General features: G+C 37.4%; 1 protein-coding gene across 1 annotated transcript in view; it reads left to right on the top strand.

The window, feature by feature from the left end:
• Nucleotides 1–21,751, top strand: part of LOC140135859 (membrane-bound transcription factor site-1 protease-like) — a 169,715-nt gene that overhangs the window by 20,985 nt on the left and 126,979 nt on the right. Inside the window, exons 15-17 of the mRNA XM_072157507.1 lie at nt 2,296–2,433; nt 2,984–3,156; nt 10,625–10,740. Of these exons, the coding sequence (XP_072013608.1) occupies nt 2,296–2,433; nt 2,984–3,156; nt 10,625–10,740 (427 nt within the window). The remainder of the gene's footprint in view (nt 1–2,295; nt 2,434–2,983; nt 3,157–10,624; nt 10,741–21,751) is intronic.

The raw sequence follows: 21,751 nt of genomic DNA, 5'->3' as shown, positions 1-21,751 counted from the left end.
AATGAAATTTGTTGTTTGTCAGGTCAATAGAGCAATTATGACATATTTTATGTAAGAATTAGAGGGTAATGCAGTATCCTTTTCACCCAAATAATGTGTCCGAGGCAGTAAAAACATAAATAATGGGCGGGGACACATTATTTTGGTGTAAAGGATAATGCTGCACCCTTAATTTCAATTCAATTACCACAAAATAGTGCAATTTAAAGAGAAATTACCCCAAGACAGAGAAACAAAATAAAACACATCCAACGTGTTATATTCCTTGCCACACTACTCAGCCATTGAAAACGGTCGAGATTTATTTTTGTATATTCATCAAAAACATACATACACAATTCACAATTTAATCAATATGAATAGCAAAGGCTAAAGGCTTCAATTCAGCAAAAACAATCATAAAATTATTCGGCATTTATGCAAAAGCAAAAGTCTGGATGCGAGGTACTCCACGATATCGGAAAGCGAGATACTTTAAGCAAAAGCTGAAAAGCTGGATGTGAAATACCCTTATATCTGAAAGCGAGATACTTTAAGCAAAAGCTGAAAAGCTGGATGTGAAATACCCCTATATCTGAAAGCGAGATACTTTAAGCAAAAATTAAAAGCTGGAATGTGACTTACTCCAAGATATCGAAAAGCAAGGTACTTTAAGCAAAAGCTGAAAAGCTGGATGTGAGTTACACCATATAGCTGAAAGAGAGATACTTTGGAAGCAAATGAGAAAATTATAGCTGAAGCCTTTAGCATATTTTAATTATAATATTTAATATTTTTTGCTGTTGACTGGATCCCTCTAGAGATTCCCCTGCTTCCTTTCGGAAAAGTTCCTTAAGAAAATTTCAAAATCAAAAGAATTATTACATTTTTCTTTGACATTGTACATATAAAGCCATTATTTTATATAATTAATATCAAATTGCACTCCCACCCACAACCCACCTCTAATCTGGACCACTTTGCAACTCGTGCGAACCCTGCAAAGTGAGAAAGAGCAAAAACCAGAATTTTGAGGGATGGTGGGTGGGTAAATAAAAATTATTTACGACCGTCCTCAATGATGGCTGATTGTGTTGTGATTTGGCTATGGCTCCCAACGCAAACGGATAAACAACAAAGCCTGCCCTGATTGGCCAAACCCCGACAAGAACACAATGGATGCTTTATGCAAATGAAACATGTGATGACCCGCGGTCATTTAACATGTCCTTTCACGAACGCCCCTGGATGCAGGCATGGAAGCACCCATTTCTCTGCAGGGGCAAATTTTGATTCTTCATGATTGATCACATTCAGAATCTTTATTATCGCCCAAATATTTTAGGTTGTTTACTTCAAGGTGGAGCACATATGCGTAAGTGACAGCACATATAGAAATATTGTACACATAACCAAGCGTGATGTTATGTGAAGAATGTGTTGCGGCGCTTGACTCAATATTGCGACATCATTTTGTATAATGGGTCATGAGGGTAATGGAATTAGACATTATTAAGTCCCCCATAGTGGTCCACATTAAAAAGCCAAAATAACAAGTGGGGTTTCTTTCACTTTCCCTTGCTATTTTGGCTGAAAATGGACAGAAACCTTTCCTGATAGAAGAACAAGACTTGAGTCCTAATAATACCCTATAGCTAAGTTGATTCTGGTTATATTATTGTATCTGGTTTGAAGATGTCATGTCATGGACTAAAGAGACACAGACAAACTGCAAACAGTCAAAAGTCTCGGCATCATCTGATAATGAGGGCGGATCGTTCCATCACGTACCATGTATTTTTATGGTCTTCTGTGTAAAGACACACAACGCTCTATCGCGTATACGCAAAGGCACGCAACACTGGCATGATTGTTAGACATGGCATGATCGAACACTCCGCCCTCATGAATATGCAAGAATTTACAGCATACAATGCACGGGACTTTGACTGTTGGAAAATAGTCTGTATTAGTCTATGTGTCATGTGTTGAGCTATTCCATTTGAAATCCATACACCCCCTATGGAAAACATGATTTTAATCTTCCACACAGGGAGTGTGCATTTCAAATGGGGTTACCTAAATGGATGACTCCATTTGAAATTTACACCTCCTGAGTGGGAGATTAAGGTCATGTCTTCCATAGGGGGTGTATGGATTTCAAATGGAATAGCCCATTGTCAGTTAAGTACCTCATACTGTCTATGATTGTACTTGTTTTGGGCATTTTGTGTCATACCAATTACTTGGTACGTTCAGCAAATGGTATGTCTTTGAATTATAGGTGTAATAAGTTTGTTTGTTTTGTTGTTACAGGTCGCACTCTCATACTCACCAAATCTGTGGCCATGGGCTGGCTATGTAGCAGTCTCTATCACAGCCTCAAAGAGTGCTGCTAACTGGGAAGGGATAGCACAAGGACAGATAATGTTGACTGTAGAATCACCACCTGAGGTAAGAGATGCTAATGAGTTGCTAAATGAGAATCAATGTGATTGTTGATAATTAATGAAGTTTGCTGACATATTGACATTCATGTTACAGTTTGTGGCAGAGAAGAACGGCAGTTGTTTACATTTTGAGAGCGTGCACAGCGTAAACATGGAAGTGGGGTTCTGATTGGCTGATTCAATCGTCTGACATCATAACTACAGACCGATAATCTGATTGACTGATTACGTTGGTTGACGCAAATCAGTGCGCTTGAAGGGAACACAAAGCTCCGCGTATGTCGCTCATTAACACGGCGCTCACATCAATCTGAGCAAGGGACTGCCGATCTTCTCTGAAACCAAGTGTAACAGGTTACAAGAATCAATTTTCACTAGAAAAAAACAATCTAAGTTTGACAGTCTTTAAGAGATTGGATTAGATAACCCCAGCAAAAAAGAAATGACTTTTTATGATAACAGTCTTAAATTATGCATTCACATATGTATTTACCTTTTCATTTTCAAAAATTGTCAATGACGTTATTCATATAAATCTGTCTTTGCATTCCCAGAATGGTGAAGAGACTCCTCGAAGATCCACCCTGAAGCTTCCTGTTAAAGTGAAGGTGATTCCGACACCACCCAGGAATAAGAGGATCCTATGGGATCAGTACCATAACCTCAGATATCCGCCGGGATACTTCCCAAGAGATAACCTACGCATGAAGAATGATCCACTAGATTGGTAAGCACTTACTTTAATCTGTAAGATGTGCCAGAATGTATTGCCCTATATCCAGTATAGATGTATCCTTTCTTTTTATGCCTCCACCGCGAGGCATACTGTTTTTGCAATGTCCGAGCTTCCGTACTTCCGTCCGGATGCTGTATCTCGGGCATGGATGGGCGGATTGACTTTTCAGGATAGGTGGGTCATGGTCAGAAACCCTGGATACTTTTTTTTGGGTGGGGTTGAAGGTCATATACTGAGGTCAAAGGTCATTTCGACAATTACAAGACATGCGTATTAAAAAGCAATTCATCCAAAAAACACAATTATCATAGGCTGGAAGGGAAAACCTCCAAAAAAGCTCTCTCAGCATATAATATGTTGGCACTTTTCTCAAACAGCATTGTACCTATGTGTTGCAGATGGTATAATGTGACCGCAGGATTAGAGCTGGCGGAGCTCCCTTTTCAGAGTCTTGACTTGATTTCCATGCTTCTTGCTAGACTGGAAGATTGATTTATGTATGTTGTTCGCTATCCTCTAGAAATAAGCCTACGGCTTCCGATTTAATGCAAATTTAATAAGCAAATTAAAATTTGTGTAACCTTTTTCATGGCGAATGCGAATGAGATGGGTGTCTTTGGTTTCTTTGCATTCATGAGCTTTTTCTTGATGGAAAGGAAGTGATATCAGGCTGGAAATTGGTAATAAGAATGTTGAACTAGTGTCTGACCGATCAGGTTCTTATCTGAATCAGCCGATTGGCTGATCAATTCCCTCTTTGATCAGCCGATCGGATCACCGATTACCAATTCCCTAATTGTATGCAATGGCTGTATCAGTGTTCGATTTACAATTTTTTTCCTACCTGCACTGGTGCATACAACAACAAAATCACATTGAAAACAAGAAGAACACTATTTTGATGATCATCAACGTCAGGTAAGCTTATATAATAAACACCTCAAATAAAGAAAGTCCGCAGTCATTTAACCCGTCCTACACCAAAACCTGATCTTGTTATGACAACTTTATTGAAAAGGTCGTGTGCAGAATCTTGTTAGCTGCAATTTGATACCAAATTCCCAGAGATTGATACCAGTATATGAAATTTGGTGCATTTTCAAAAGTTCCACGCGGACCTGTAGAGGTGAATGGCAGAGCGCGACCATTGACATAGCCCAAAACAACCACTAGGTCATATCGATTTGCATCGTGCCCTAGTATCCATCAGTAAAGCACTGTAGCAATCAGTGCGTTTTAAATTAACAATAATGCCCGCACTTGGGATAGTTGGCAGAGGACCATCGTGGGCAAGCAAGCTTGACCATATTGCCATGCTAAGCAATTTTGACCGCATGCTTTGTTTTGATTTGCAGCTTTTGAAAACGCACCAAATGCCATAAACTGGTATTAATCTTTGTCACTTTTGAGTGTTTTGTAGCAAATTTGGTGTAAAATTGGGGCTAACAAGATTGTCCACACGACCGTATCAATTAAATTGTCATAACAAGATCAGGTTTTGGTGCAGGACGGGTTACATGACTGCGGACTTTCTTTATTTGAGCAGTTTAATATCCCCGGCTTCACTGTTAGTGTCATTTTTACGCCGCTCACTCGCTGATTTTTCAATCAAAATACTGGATGTGGTGGCTGCATCTGTAGTAGAGCTGGTCACCGATGAGGTGCACACTTTCCAAAACGATGCAACTGTATTTTGAGCTGAATTTGCTTTCACCCAATAAGCAAAAAACACACAAAAGGCAACAGCTTGACAAAAGGCATGAACTATTCCCAAACAATGGACTGATAATTACAATTACTTGTAGTAGTTCCTTACATATTAACATGAGCATGAGACCAAGCAGTATTCCCCTCCTTCATCAAGTTCTTCAAATTAGGCCATTTGATGAAACTTCTTCAACTTAACCTTTGGTACTTTGAAGACAAATGCTTTGGCAATTTGAAGATGATCCTCGTGGAATGTAACTGGGATCAGATTTCCCAATTTATATTTTAGTTGCCAGAAAAAGAATACTTGTTCATGGCAATACCTACAGCATCTGCCCACACAAGACCATTTTCACACAACCCTCCTCCTGTTTTGTGGCTGATTGGTTTTGTCCTTTGTGTTAGCAACACTCATTTGGGTGTCAAAGGAACCTATAGTATGTTTGACTATATCATCCCATTGCTCGACCCCCACATGAGACTGATTTGTGCATAACCTTCACCAAAGCTCTCTTAACTCTCATAAAGTTTTCTATCGGTCCATCTTTGTCACCTTTGTGGTCATGACTTGAGAAACCAGGAATTTGCCCAATTGTTGTGGAAGTGACAGTAGAATCTGCTTTACTACCTATCATTGTGAACTGGGAAATCCCCATGCCGTGATGTGCCTCTGATCCAGAGTTGAAAGTAGAATTTGGTGTGCCATCTACATCTTCCTCTTCAAAGATGGCACATGAGTCATATGATGAGTCAATCATGTCCCTGAAACTGAGTCTTATGATGAGTCAATCATTTCCCTGAAACTGAGTCTTATGTATGACTGAAACATACCTGTGGATCTTCTGTCAACTTTGTTGCCAGGGCATATGTTTGTGTTGTAGGTTTGTTCAAGTTTTTCCTTATGAGCAACCATTAAGCTGAGCCTTTTTATGGTTTGCTCCGTGAGTTGACCCTTTGAGGTCTTGGAGCTCTCTGTAAATTGAGTCTGATGATGAGTCAGTCTGATGCTGAGTCATTCATGTCCCTCAAACTGAGTCTTATGATGAGTCAATCATATCCCTGAAATGAGTCTTATGATGAGTCAATCATGTCCCTGAAACTGAGTCTTATGATGAGTCAATCATTTCCCTGAAACTGAGTCTTATGTATGACTGAAACATACCTGTGGATCTTCTGTCAACTTTGTTGCCAGGGCATATGTTTGTGTTGTAAGTGTGTTCAAGTTTTTCCTTATGAGCAACCATTAAGCTGTGCCTTTTTATGGTTTGCTACATGAGTTGACCCTTTGAGGTCTTGGAGCTCACTGTAAATTGAGTCTGATGATGAGTCAATCATGTCCCTCAAACTGATTCTTATGATGAGTCAATCATGTCCCTGAAACTGAGTTTGATGATGAGTCAATCATGTCCCTGAAACTGAGGCTTATGATGAGTCAATCATGTCCCTGAAACTGACTCTTATGATGAGTCAATCATGTCCCTGAAACTGAGTCTTATGATGAGTCAATCATGTCCCTGAAACTGAGTCTTATGATGAGTCAATCATGTCCCTGAAACTGAGTCTTATGATGAGTCAATTATGTCCCTGAAACTGAGGCTTATGATGAGTCAATCATGTCCCTGAAACTGAGTCTTATGATGAGTCAATCATGTCCCTGAAACTGAGTCTTATGATGAGTCAATCATGTCCCTGAAACTGAGTCTTATGATGAGTCAATCATGTCCCTGAAACTGAGTCTTATGATGAGTCAATTATGTCCCTGAAACTGAGGCTTATGATGAGTCAATCATGTCCCTGAAACTGAGTCTTATGATGAGTCAATCATGTCCCTGAAACTGAGTCTTATGATGAGTCAATCATGTCCCTGAAACTGAGTCTGATGATGAGTCAATCATGTCCCTGAAACTGAGTCTTATGATGAGTCAAGCATGTCCCTGAAACTGAGTCTTATGATGAGTCAAGCATGTCCCTGAAAGTAGAGGACAGTGTCTCCAGACAAGTTACGGCTGGAAAGACAAGACAAGACTGACAAGTGGTGCACCATCTGTGTATATTGTGACAAGGCACAAGAAGATTTTTTTTTGTCTCTTGTTTGGCCTCTTTGTTGTTGTTGAATGGAAGATTTAAAAACATAATGAAATCGATATCATTTTCCATGGCATTTGACGTACTAAAACCCATTTCATGTGATCTATATTATACATATGGTCGAATCCAACCAAAAGTGTCCACGGGCCAAAAATAAAAGTCCGAAATAAAAATGTCTCCACAATTTTTTCCTTTTGCCCATTGATTGATGACATATTGGCCTTATAGGAACCAAAAGTGCCATTACTAATCTTGAAAAATAAATCCAGGACGTGTGATAGTAAATGTGATATCAAAACCCAATGTTACCTACTTAATACCACTAGGATGCTTTCACTATCGCAATACTAATCAACCTAAAACAAATGAAATATTCCCATTAACGCTTTTTTCGTGTAATGTAGACCACAGGGTGTCAGGAAAATGCTAGCTCAGCCAGAAAATATTTGTTTTTATTTTTATAATGCGATCAATATGATCTTAGTCAATTTATGCTAGTTAATTTTTGAAAATGAAGTTTAGGTCAGTTTCTGTATTTTATTTATCAAATGAGTATGAATCAATTTACACATTGTATAAGAACGAGTGGGATATATGTTTTCAAGAATATTAGGAATTATACGCATACACCTAACGCTTTATATAATGAAAAGGTGAAGAAACCCGGTATTCGTAGGTAACATGAGCGATTTAACAATATCTATATTGAGTTTAGAGGTTTAAATTTTGCTATTATGGTAATGAATTAATAAAATGGTAGTTTTAGATCTCTTTCAGATGGTACGTCCAAATGAATAAATGCTATTACCTTAGATCAAAAATTTTTTGATGCTTTTAGCAAGATTTTGACCACTTCATTTTGATATATAAGTAGTTAATCAGCAATTTTACATAATAAATAATTGTTGAATGAATCCGTATATGGGTAATAATAGTGTCCTGGGGTACCGCTTAAAGTTTTTGACAATTAATTTCCATTGGTAGGGACACTTCATTACACATGTCATGTATTATGCTGTATTCGTAAGTAACATTTCAGTATTTGTAGGTAAGAATTAGACTTTTGGTGGATATCGCAATCAAAACTTCATTTTATAAAGCACTTTGAATGTATTATTTTCTTTATGTGCGTTTATTGATACTTTAGACCCTATCATGTATTAATAATGTCGGTTCACAGCGGTTGAAAGAGGATTGAAGTAAGATTGAAGTAAGAAACAAAGGCACTAAAGTGACTTTAATTTGCTTAATTGCACACAAATCGCTTAAAACCGTTATTGCAGACTTGTGAAGTCCATCTTGGAGTCAGTTACGCTTTGTGGCCTTTCGCTTGAGGGCAACTACAATTAGCTTTATACCAGGGTCCATCACTGTGTTGTCTAGATCATGAAACAATGAGAACAGTCGTTTTTTCCATGGTATTCGTAGGTAACCTTAGCGAAAATGTCAAAAGTTACCTTCGAATAAATCAATTTGGACACAAATTACTCAGAAACCAGAAGGTCGGTAAACATTTAAAATGAAGCACACATGACAGCTGACAAATCCAAGTATTTATCCCTTCTAATCTTCTTTGAATCTGATTTTTCTTTCAAATGAGCAGACCGTCGTCTATTTCAGTACATGTTTTTCAACAATTAAGCCGTATTCACTTTTGCATGGTGGGCATGTATGTGAATTCGCAACTTTCATTGACATATGATTTGATAGCAAACACACAGGCCTTCGTTATGTACCAATATGGGTATTGGCATGAGTGGCGGTGTTTCACAATACTGTCATGATGTCAAATTGTATTCGTAGGTAACATTCGGTTACCGAAATTTACCTACGAATACTTGCTTTTATTGTTGACATCTCAGAAATATTTATACGCAGGCTATTGAAACTTGGTAGAAATATAAGAGTGTATTACCCTGCACCTATTGCTAAACTATTGTTTACTATTCTCTCACTTTGTGGAAATGACACAGCTTTTAACATGTATTCGGAGGTAATGCATATTTTTACCAAACCTACCTTTGTGCCATTTAGAATTTCTGGCAGCTAAACACAATAATAAAGATGTCCGAATGCAATGCATTTCAGTATTGGACATATCAAAGCTTGTAGCAATTATGCATTTATTAGTGATTTCCATTTTTAAAGATATATCAAGTGCTATGAAAAATTGTATTCGTAGGTAATGTAAAAAAATACCACTCAAAAAATTATCACAAAAAATTCATAATTATGTACAAATATGTGAAAAATTGAACAGGCAATCTTTGAATACACAACTTTCAGAAAATCAATTTAGATTCAATCCAATGACTTCTTTTCATAACTGATTTAGATGTTTTTAAAAATACTTTAAGAAATATTTTGAAAAAATGGGTAAAAATAGCATGTTTTGGGGTCTCTGTGTCTAAGTTTTTCACAGAAGGGGTCTTATTATATATGGCGCCAAGCGTATGATCAAGGCGAATAAACACAATACAAAAACGAATGCCAATTGATTAATACTTTTAAGTTATGGCCCTGAACATGCCGTGTACACTTTTCGTTGGATTCACCATATATATGAGTATATATATTTATCAGTGATCAATAATCACACTCACATATATCCTGCATTGGGCTATTGTAGCTGAAATCCATACACCCCCTGTGGAAGACATGACCCAATCCCCCATAGATTTCAGGTAATCCCATCTGAAATTCTCACTCCCTCTGTGAGTTTTAAGTCGCATCTTCCGTAGGGGGAGTATGGGTTTCAACTGGAATGGCCCATTACATGTTGACGGCTACTATGCATCATTCTGCAAATATAACACAAAAAATACTTCACTTGACCAACTTAGAATAAACTCATGCTGGATATGATCAATATTTTTCATCTGGATGAGTTCAAGGAGCGTAAATGAAACTTCCTGTTTCTCCTCTTACTTGTTCATGTTGACAGGTACCTCCTGACAGGATGTTTTTAAGGGATATTTAGAACTTTGTAGCTGAAAACCTACGCTTTATGAACTCTGTCTCTTGATGTTCAATATTAACTCAATATTTTAAAGAAAAACCCTTTTGCTTTCTATTGTTTTCTATTGAACTCTATCTGCCTTCTTTCTGATTTTGTGAGAATGGTGTCTCATATGTGAACAAAAAACACTAGGATATATGGAACAAAGCCGCCGGTAGTTACAGAATGTGAAGTGTTAAATGAAAAAAGAATACAATAGTATCAAATTCACCAAATATGCCCATCCACCAAAAACTGGTCATAAAGTCGGCATTTTCCATTTTGAGATACAATCAAAAACAGTATATAGATTTCTATGTAAAATATATAAGAAATTTGACCTTTGATGAACCAAAACTTCACTTCCAGATGTCCGATGAAGCTGGTTGAGGTGTCATTTTCAACCTGAAAGTGCATTCTTTCAAAATCTGCAATAAAGAGAAAATGATCTAGAGCCGACTTTACAACCACTTTATGGTGGATGGTCACAAATTATATAAAGCGTTCAATTCAGGTAATGAAGCTATCTATTTTAACACACAAATGTTGAACGCCCTTTAAATTTTAAGTGCGCACAAGAGGTTAAAAGCATGCATATTTTTAATGTTGCATCTCATAGCAAGTGTTTTGAAGTTGATGGCTATTTGTATCCTCTTTCCCTATTAGGAATGGAGATCACATTCATACCAACTTCAAGGATATGTATGAACACTTGAGACAAGCTGGGTTCTTTGTGGAAGTGCTGGGTTCACCGTTGACCTGCTTTGATGCACACCAGTATGGTAAGTGGTTTGGTATTTGTTTTCATGTGTGAAGAAGTAGATGTTAAATGTGAAAGTTTGTGGATCTCTGTTGTCCTGCCTTGAAAACTTGCGACAAGCAGGGTTCCTTGTGTTAAGTGCCAGGATCTCTGTTGGTAAGTGGTTGGAAAATTTACTGGGTGTTTATTTTGATGTATGAAGAAGTGAAGGTTTATGTGAAAGTTTGAGGATCTCTGTTGACCCACTTTGGTTCAACGTTGACCTGTTTTGATGCACACCAGTATGGTAAGTGGTTGGAAAATTTACTGGGTGTTTATTTTCGTTGTGAGGAGGTGTTTATGTGAAAGTTTAATTATCTCTGTTGTCCCGCCTTGAAAACTTACAAGCAGGGTCCCTTGTGTTAAGTGCTAGAATCACTGTTGAGCAGCTTTGATGAACAACAATATGGAAAGTGGTTGGAAAATTTACTGGGTGTTTATTTTCATTGTGAGGAGGTGTTTATGTGAAAGTTTAATTATCTCTGTTGTCCCGCTTTGAAAACTTACAAGCAGGGTCCCTTGTGTTAAGTGCTAGAATCACTGTTGAGCAGCTTTGATGAACAACAATATGGAAAGTGGTTGGAAAATTTACTGGGTGCTTATTTTCATTGTGAGGAGGTGTTTATGTGAAAGTTTAATTATCTCTGTTGTCCCGCTTTGAAAAATTGACACAAGCAGGGTTCCTTGTGTTAAGTGCTAGAATCACTGTTGAGCAGCTTTGATGAACAACAATATGGAAAGTGGTTGGAAAATTTACTGGGTGCTTATTTTCATTGTGAGGAGGTGTTTATGTGAAAGTTTAATTATCTCTGTTGTCCCGCCTTGAAAACTTGACACAAGCAGGGTTCCTTGTGTTAACTGCTAGAATCACTGTTGAGCAGCTTTGATGAACAACAATATGGAAAGTGGTTGGAAAATTTACTGGGTGCTTATTTTCATTGTGAGGAGGTGTTTATGTGAAAGTTTAATTATCTCTGTTGTCCCGCCTTGAAAACTTGACACAAGCAGGGTCCCTTGTGTTAAGTGCTAGAATCACTGTTGAGCAGCTTTGATGAACAACAATATGGAAAGTGGTTGGAAAATTTACTGGGTGTTTATTTTCATTGTGAGGAGGTGTTTATGTGAAAGTTTAATTATCTCTGTTGTCCCGCTTTGAAAAATTGACACAAGCAGGGTTCCTTGTGTTAAGTGCTAGAATCACTGTTGAGCAGCTTTGATGAACAACAATATGGAAAGTGGTTGGAAAATTTACTGGGTGTTTATTTTCATTGTGAGGAGGTGTTTATGTGAAAGTTTAATTATCTCTGTTGTCCCGCTTTGAAAAATTGACACAAGCAGGGTTCCTTGTGTTAAGTGCTAGAATCACTGTTGAGCAGCTTTGATGAACAACAATATGGAAAGTGGTTGGAAAATTTACTGGGTGCTTATTTTCATTGTGAGGAGGTGTTTATGTGAAAGTTTAATTATCTCTGTTGTCCCGCCTTGAAAACTTGACACAAGCAGGGTTCCTTGTGTTAACTGCTAGAATCACTGTTGAGCAGCTTTGATGAACAACAATATGGAAAGTGGTTGGAAAATTTACTGGGTGCTTATTTTCATTGTGAGGAGGTGTTTATGTGAAAGTTTAATTATCTCTGTTGTCCCGCCTTGAAAACTTGACACAAGCAGGGTCCCTTGTGTTAAGTGCTAGAATCACTGTTGAGCAGCTTTGATGAACAACAATATGGAAAGTGGTTGGAAAATTTACTGGGTGCTTATTTTCATTGTGAGGAGGTGTTTATGTGAAAGTTTAATTATCTCTGTTGTCCCGCCTTGAAAACTTACAAGCAGGGTCCCTTGTGTTAAGTGCTAGAATCACTGTTGAGCAGCTTTGATGAACAACAATATGGAAAGTGGTTGGAAAATTTACTGGGTGTTTATTTTCATTGTGAGGAGGTGTTTATGTGAAAGTTTAATTATCTCTGTTGTCCCGCCTTGAAAACTTACAAGCAGGGTCCCTTGTGTTAAGTGCTAGAATCACTGTTGAGCAGCTTTGATGAACAACAATATGGAAAGTGGTTGGAAAATTTACTGGGTGTTTATTTTCATTGTGAGGAGGTGTTTATGTGAAAGTTTAATTATCTCTGTTGTCCCGCCTTGAAAACTTGACACAAGCAGGGTTCCTTGTGTTAAGTGCTAGAATCACTGTTGAGCAGCTTTGATGAACAACAATATGGAAAGTGGTTGGAAAATTTACTGGGTGCTTATTTTCATTGTGAGGAGGTGTTTATGTGAAAGTTAAATTATCTCTGTTGTCCCGCCTTGAAAACTTGACACAAGCAGAGTTCCTTGTGTTAACTGCTAGAATCACTGTTGAGCAGCTTTGATGAACAACAATATGGAAAGTGGTTGGAAAATTTACTGGGTGCTTATTTTCATTGTGAGGAGGTGTTTATGTGAAAGTTTAATTATCTCTGTTGTCCCGCTTGAAAACTTGACACAAGCAGGGTTCCTTGTGTTAAGTGCTAGAATCACTGTTGAGCAGCTTTGATGAACAACAATATGGAAAGTGGTTGGAAAATTTACTGGGTGTTTATTTTCATTGTGAGGAGGTGTTTATGTGAAAGTTTAATTATCTCTGTTGTCCCGCCTTGAAAACTTACAAGCAGGGTCCCTTGTGTTAAGTGCTAGAATCACTGTTGAGCAGCTTTGATGAACAACAATATGGAAAGTGGTTGGAAAATTTACTGGGTGTTTATTTTCATTGTGAGGAGGTGTTTATGTGAAAGTTTAATTATCTCTGTTGTCCCGCCTTGAAAACTTACAAGCAGGGTCCCTTGTGTTAAGTGCTAGAATCACTGTTGAGCAGCTTTGATGAACAACAATATGGAAAGTGGTTGGAAAATTTACTGGGTGTTTATTCACATTGTGAGGAGGTGTTTATGTGAAAGTTTAATTATCTCTGTTGTCCCGCCTTGAAAACTTGACACAAGCAGGGTTCCTTGTGTTAACTGCTAGAATCACTGTTGAGCAGCTTTCATTATTTTAATTTTACCTCACATTTCATTAGTTTTTCTTCATTTTTATTTTTCTCAAGGAAAAACCTGTTTTCTGTGAATTTCTGTGTTTTCAGTTTTTTTCTTAAATTCCGTGGATTAGTCTGTTTTTCTGTGACACAGAAAACTGGCCACTCTATATTAATGACAAACAACTCGTTTAGCTTGATCACATCCCATATTTATGGCAAAATAAGTGGCATTACATAGAGTAGATGAACATTAATTAATGGATGCAATTAAGAATAGAGTAGGCCATTAGCAGTATGACATGAACATGATGAAATGGATCGGGAGAGCTGTGAAAGGTCATGCATGTTAAGTGGAAGGGCATTGGGCTATTCCAGTTGTGATCAGTACACCCTCCCTCTGTGGCAAACATGACCTTAATCTTTCACACAAGGAGTGTGAATTTCGAATGGGGTTACCTGAATGGGTGATTCTATTTAACCTTAACCATGCGAAATCTTAACAAAAATGTAACAACGCGAAACTGTTAACCACTCCGCATGCATCCATCCATCCCACATGAGGGGATGATGCAATCACCGTAAGTCATAAATATGCTCGGTTTTGTTGGCTGGGCCAACAAATCACCTGTGTCGGCGATGCACTACTTGGCACTCAGGCGGGTCCTGGGGTCAAAACCTTCACCAATTAGCCAAAAAACCACTTGGAAGATCAGGGTTAAAGTCTACATTCCCTGCGTGGGAGATTAAGGTGATGTCTTCCATAGGGGTGTATGGATTTCAAATGGAACAGCCCATTAGTTTTTATTATCTCATTTTAGTATGATGCAATTTAGTAACAGACAATATGGTTATCATTTGTCAAAATGGATTTGTTTTTTACCTACCAGGTTTAGAGAAAAGTAACATTTTTCCATATTAAATATCGAAATTACATCATAAAAGACCCAGGCATTTATGGAGGAATTAAAAGGTTTTTTCCCTTATAATTCCCTAGAAACTCTAGGCGTCTGTATGTGCGTCCCTCTGTTGGTGCACCCGATAATGCGCTATTGGGCTATTCCATTTAAAATCCACACTACCCCTGTGGAAGATATTTCCAAAATCTTCCACAGGGGGAGTAAGTTTTTCAAATGTAATTGGTCAGGGTTAGTCATTTTGAAACCCATACTCCCCCTGTACTAAGGCTTTACCTATAGATATCTTCCACAGCTGGTGTGAGTATTTCAAATGGAAGTTCCTCAATTGTCTATTGTATTCAAAAATCATACTCCTTCTGTGGAAGACTTTAGATCAATCTACCACAGGGTTAGTGTGGATTTTAAATGGAATAGCCCATTAGGCTGGATGATTGCTATGAGCAATTAATTTAAATGGAAACTGAACATCCCAACTTAGTAAACGATAATTATGTGATAAATGATGACAGATGACAGGTCTCTACAAATTGCCCCAAGTGCATTTTAATAATGTTTTGTCCAACCCTTATGTTATTATGTAAATTGCTGTTGATTTTTATTGCTTTTAAATTTGTTCATATGCACTTAAGTATGACTGAGAAAAGTAATTAATTAAAATTTATGAATGGTAGCTCCAGCTGGTAGGCAGTCATTGGTCAATGCATCCAGGGATACATGTAACACATCCCTTTATTACAAGACAATAACTCTGAAATAGCAAAAAGAAACCCATTTTAGGTCTGCAAATTTTGATACATCATTTGTCTGAATAGCTCAAAATGTGTAGTCATGGCGACTCCTTGAATACAAAAAGATGCAGAATCAAAAGTTGCACTAAAAAGATACTCCAGTCAGTGTACCATTGCATTCTCTACATGACTGGTCAAGGATGACCCACTGTGGCTAGAGCAGGCACTCTAGCAACAAAAGCAACATTTTCAATGGGTTTAGGTGCAACTTTTAAATTAGCATGTATCAGTACAATACATTTTGGGCCATTAAGACAAATGAGGCATCAGAATTTGCAGAATACAACTGGGTAGCTTTTGCTAAATATTTCAGTTTTCAAATTTGATATATGGATTTTGAGTTATTATCTCGTAATGAAAGGGGTAATTACTTTTTGTGATGTGTTTATGTCTTCTATACATCTTTGATACAGTTCATCTGACAAGCAAGTTGTATTAATAGATGATTTACCTTGCAGAAGTGAATGGTTAAATCAATCTATTATTGCTTGAGAAAGCATGTGGTTTTTGGAAACCAGTCTCATATAGATTCTTAGTACCTACTTAAAATCTGCATCTGACGATCCTGTCAATCATAGTCCCTTAACTTTTGAGACAGTTTATATATTTGAAGGTGAAAAACTAACCATACTGTGCACTGTTTTTCAGTGGTCAGAAATTTCAATCAGGGCAAATCATAAACAAACATCTGAGAGTTTGATTGACAGGTGATGATAGACACAAACTAGTTTTTTTTTATCTCAGACTTTTATTGTAACAGCAATTTTCATGATACACCTACTATTACTATTGCCAAACTAGAAGCTTTGGTGTTTAACTCCATGAGAACTACCTGCCGATTGGCCAAAAAGAAGTTTTCATTATCAATTGGCCCAATCAGCAACATTGTTAGAATAATTTCACCATGCAAAAACATTGGGGTGAATTATTTGCAAAGCTCCATTCTGTTAGATGTGGCAATGTTACATCGGCAGGTAGTGCTCTGGGGGTTAATGGTTTTCTGTGGAGAAAATATGATCAAAACTGTTTGGAACAGATAATACAAAACCCATTATGTCCCATACATCTATGTGTATGATGAGTGTCCTTTCAATTCCTCTATAATCAAAAATTCTAAAATATCTGGAGTGCACAAAGTAGGCCCAATAGTCATTCATGTAGGTACCAACGCTTGAAGGGGCATTTCGTGATCCACAGCCTCATCCCCCCACTTTTCCCAAAAAAAGTTGAGATTTTTACACCACTGGATACCTCTGGCTACATAATGTTTATGTACCAAATATTTCTTGCAGATTAATTCGTTTAGCAAAAATATCGCTAAATTTGAATTTCGTTCTGGTGCACCAGAACGAAATTACAACACATTGTCTATGGAGCAGTGTAATACACATAATCATGCATAACTCGCAAACGCAAAAATCGGAATCAACTGAAATTTTGGAAATGAGCTTTTTTCGTGGATATCTACTGAAAAATATCATAAAAAGAGGATGCTAGGATCACAAAATCCTCCTTTAATTTGCTATGTGCAATTCTTGTAAGAGAGCGCTCTTCATGGTCAAGCTGATCATCTGGTAATTTTCTTTTTTTGGCAAACTCAAATTGGCAATATGCATGATATTTTCCTGTATATATCATCTTACACCGAAGTTATATTGGGCTATTACAGTAATCAGCAATCCCCCCCCCCCCAAGTCATGTTATTTTTTACTTGGAATTCCAAAACCAGAATTTCATTTGAAAAAATGAGAATTCCTAATTTTGGGCAAATTCCATTGAAAAATTGAGATTTCCCAGTAAAAGGGTAAAATTTCACAAAGATTTTTGGGAAATTCCATGTGTTCTTGAGGGGAATGCAATTAATTTCTTAAATAGCCCATTGTAATTGTTTGGTGTCCAGGCAGGTACGTAACCTTTCTCATAATCCACTGCTCACGCCAGCATGTATTTGTTAAGCTTTCATGATGTTAAGAGCTTAATAATTGGGAATTCAAGCAATATAAGTGATTGGCCTCGCAAGCAGATATCTCATTAGGAAACATGCAACATGATATTTTATTACATGTACCTCGCTATGGAAACAGACTGTAGCACCGAGGCCGCCTTATTTGATGATATTGATAATATTGGTGCGTAAATCATTGGCAGGCAACAGTATTATTGGAGCCTGCCTGAGGATAATAATATATAATGTATGTGTATTAAAGTGGAAAATTCATATACATGTATGCCTGTTTGACGATCTTCATAATGTTAAGCCATAAATTATATTTTGACAGATTCTATGTGTGCGAGTGTTTTTGAACTAAAGATTGTTGTTACAGATATTGACACAATCGCCGTTAAATGGGTGTTTGCTATTTAAAAAAGTATGTTTAAAACCAACTTATATTAACTCTTGTCTAGGTGTACAAAATAAATGGGCTATTCCAGTTGAAATGCACACTATCCCTGTGGAATATTTTGGAAATATCTTCCACAGGGGGAGTATGTTTTTCAAATGTAATTGGTCAGAGTTTGAAACTCATACTCCCCCTGTATTATGGCTTTACCTATATCTTCCATAAATGGAGTGAATATTTCAAGTGGAATTTACCCAATTGTCTATTCTATTTAAAACTAATACTCCCTCTGTGGTAGACATTAGCTAAATCTTCCACAGGGGTAGTGTGGATTTTAAATAGAATAGGCAAATGTAGGTGTGTGACTATCCTTACCTTAATGACCTACCCATCTGTAAAGCAGACCGTTAAACTTTGAGAGTAAGGGTGGCGGTGATTTCGGTGAAGCCTACTGATATTTAGTTTGGCTCTTACAGAAATATAAGAAGCTGGTGGGTCAAAATAACATGAAAAACATAACACATGAAACATACCGTATTGTCTGTAATAAATGTTCTCCTCTAATAAATGCCCCCTCCAATTTTTGAATGAAAAATTGAATAAAATGCAAACATTTCCATGCCATATCGTGTGAGTAATCTTAAAGCTGGCATCAGTCTTGTCAGTCATGTTTGTGACTATCGCTAAATTGCCTGGACAAAACCTGTAACTCAAACTTTCATCCATTTCATTGCCTAATTATGTTGGAATTTCACTAATTTCATCAGATTCTTGCTTGTTGTTGTATTTACCACGAAAATGTCATTTTCCACACGGTTCCATGGGTATATACCCCCATCAGTAGTATTATTAGTATAGTTGTAAATCCCTCCTTTCTACAGGAGCACCATTGGGAAAGTGAACCCGATTTGTAAGTTTTTTTCACTGAAAATTCACTCTAATAAATGCCCTCCTTTTTAAAAATGCAGCACCAGGCGTTATCACAGACAATACAGTAATCAACATTTCTAATCCTCTTCTTCCCTATCAGATTTGTTGATCACATTATACATAAGAAAACATTAAAAAGAAGACATATGAGGAAACATTCATGTGCTTTCAGTTTTGTTGATCACATACATAAGAAAACATTAAAAAGAAGGCATATGCAGAACATTCATGTGCTTTAATGGAGCATTAAAAGGGGGAAACCTATACCTATTTCTCTCTGTGACATGTGGTTCACCTGATCTCTTTTCTACTTAAGAAAGAGACTCTGTTTAGAGGATACTCATGCCCTGACACAGTTGTCATTCACAGAATGTGTCAGGATATCTTCAATGAATCAGTCTGACAACACCTAGAAAGGTGTCTGTCTGATACATTACAGCTTCTATTTCAAGGAAAATTCTGTATGTATATAGCTTTTGGCAGGAAAAGGAGGTTGTGAGGCAGTATTGTCTTTCTATGTGGCTTTATAGATGTGTAGCATACATATTGGTTCACACCACCAAAACAGTCCTGTATACTTTACTGTGTCAAATGACAGCTATTCAAATGCAATTTTCTCAGCTATAAAGCGACTGGTTGCCTCAATTCTACATTTTCTCAAAGACCAAGATCTAGGTAGCTGTAGGAAGATGAAATAAAGTAAAGCTTAAATGTTGACAAATTAAGACCCATCGAATGGGATCGATGTTCTCAATCCACATTATTGACTAAATTTGTATCTCAAAAACATTTCCATAGTGACACAAAGAAGACATTTTCCACTCATAGTATACAAATATTGACTGCTATGAGGGGCATGGTTAAAATTATAGGCCCAAGGTGATCTCAAAACCATGACTATGCCCCGAGGCGTAGCCGAGGGGCATAGTCATGGTTTTGAGATCACCGGGCCTATAATTTTAACCATGCCCCTAATAAAAGCAGTCAATATTTGTTTTATATACCAAATCTTAATATTCTTGTCATCTGTTTGGTTAAAAGCATCGATTTTGGGAAGAGAAATTAATACATGTAGTTTCAATGCGAACGGCACACAGATTACAATCTGCGATTTCTGCGTAATTATAACGCGTGAAAACATTAACGCGTGCGAAGAATCATTTTACGCTGGGAAAAACGCGCAGTTTGATCGTGACGCACGTGACCGGTCCATAGTTCATTTCCATGGACCGTCCATAGTTCATTTTATGAGCATAGTTAATTCAATGACTGCACTTTCAACCAATCAGATGACAGGAATCTATATATGAGGTATATAATGCATGATATCATTCCTAAATAGGTCCTAATTAATGATTTGATTACAACTTTGGCCCCCAAAACACTATATTTCACTGAATTTTGTGTTTTTTCTCATTTTCGAGAGGTGCCACCGCTGCCATTTTAACAAAAACTATTACTCTAGTCTAGTCTAGTGTCGTCCGTTAGATTTCTATACTTATACTTGCCGTGATATATATTGCAGGATTCTAAAAACCACAGTACCAAAAATGGTGAGAAGAGGGTTATCATTGTGTTGTGTCTTTGTAGTTGATTATAAGTCAGTCTAGGGCTGTTGAATAATACCAACCATTCCTTTTAGGGCTTCCTGAGTCTATTACAAAAGATGTCCTGTGGTTCATACATGTAGGTATTTATATACATTGTAGCTTTTTCAAATTGCTCAAAGTGCGCAATTCATCAGGCCCAGCTTCAGATCACCAGCGTTTATTCAAAGCGCGGCTAGTGTACACACACATGCACTTGAAAACGCCACATAGATAGTAGTGCAAAACAGATGTCTCAATGAGTTGACATCACTACCACATCGGGGTGAAAAATACTTTCATATAGGATATATCACACCACAGACACCGCTTACTTGCTTGCTTAATTCGAATGGTGTCCTCGAACTGTGATGGCTTTCCAGAACTTTCTGTCCTCTATTGCTGTCCTGATGTCTGCTGCTTCCAGTCCAGTGTCATCTTTCAGAATGTCTATGTAGGTCAGAGCAGGTCTTCCAGGTTTCCGCATCCCATGCATGGGTATCCAATGAACCATTTTTGATGTGGGCTCCATGCATAGACCAAAAATATATAATAAAAGTCTAACAGACATGAACACTGTAAGCCCTAATCAATGTATAATAGAAAGCATAATATAAATCAAGAAAAGAAAGTTTGAAAAAGTTTCTTATAGCTATGTTACCTGTAAAAGTTGCTTAGGGATGAGCATTTCAATATATCTGGTTGCATTCAAATTGGAAAAATAAAACCCCAGAGCAAGAAAAGCATGCACAAGTCCTCTTGACCCCAACCGAGTTTCTGCTGTATTTAGAGTAAATAGTACAGGTTTTGATAGAGGCCTTGCATTACATTCCTCATTGGGGACAGGGTTGCCAAAAGATTTCAGCCTGAATCGCGGGTCAAATAATCCAAAAGTCGCCCAATTTTTCTCTTTACCATTGGTTTCTATGGGGCGGGAAACTACTGCAAGTCGCGGAGCCAATGTTGAAAAGTCGCCCAATTTTTTTCTTAACCATTGGTTTCTATGGGACAAGAAATTGTCAAAAGTTGCGGAGAAAATTGTCAAAAGTCGCCCAATTGGGCTACCAGATCGCAGGTTTGGCAACCCTGATTGGGGACTTATATAGGTTGATTGATGAAGGTAAATAATATTTGGTAACATTAATCCGAGTTAGGAAACATTGGGCTGTTCTAGTTAATATTCATACACCCCCTGTGTAAGATATGACCTTAATCTCCCACACAGGGGGTGTAGATTTCAAATGGAGTCACCCATTTAGGTAATCTATTTGAAATGCACATTCCTTGTGTGGAAGATTAAGGTCATGTCTTCCATAGGGGTAATAGATTTCAACTGGAATAGCCCCTGTTGAGATCCATTGTCAATGTTGCCTGCAAATGTTCTACCATCATTAATTTGAATGTATTTTAGCGGTCGTTTTTGT

The sequence above is a fragment of the Amphiura filiformis genome, chromosome 16 (assembly GCF_039555335.1).
Source record: "Amphiura filiformis chromosome 16, Afil_fr2py, whole genome shotgun sequence".
NCBI lineage: Eukaryota > Metazoa > Echinodermata > Ophiuroidea > Amphilepidida > Amphiuridae > Amphiura > Amphiura filiformis.
This window is presented reverse-complemented; position numbering and strand designations above follow the sequence as displayed.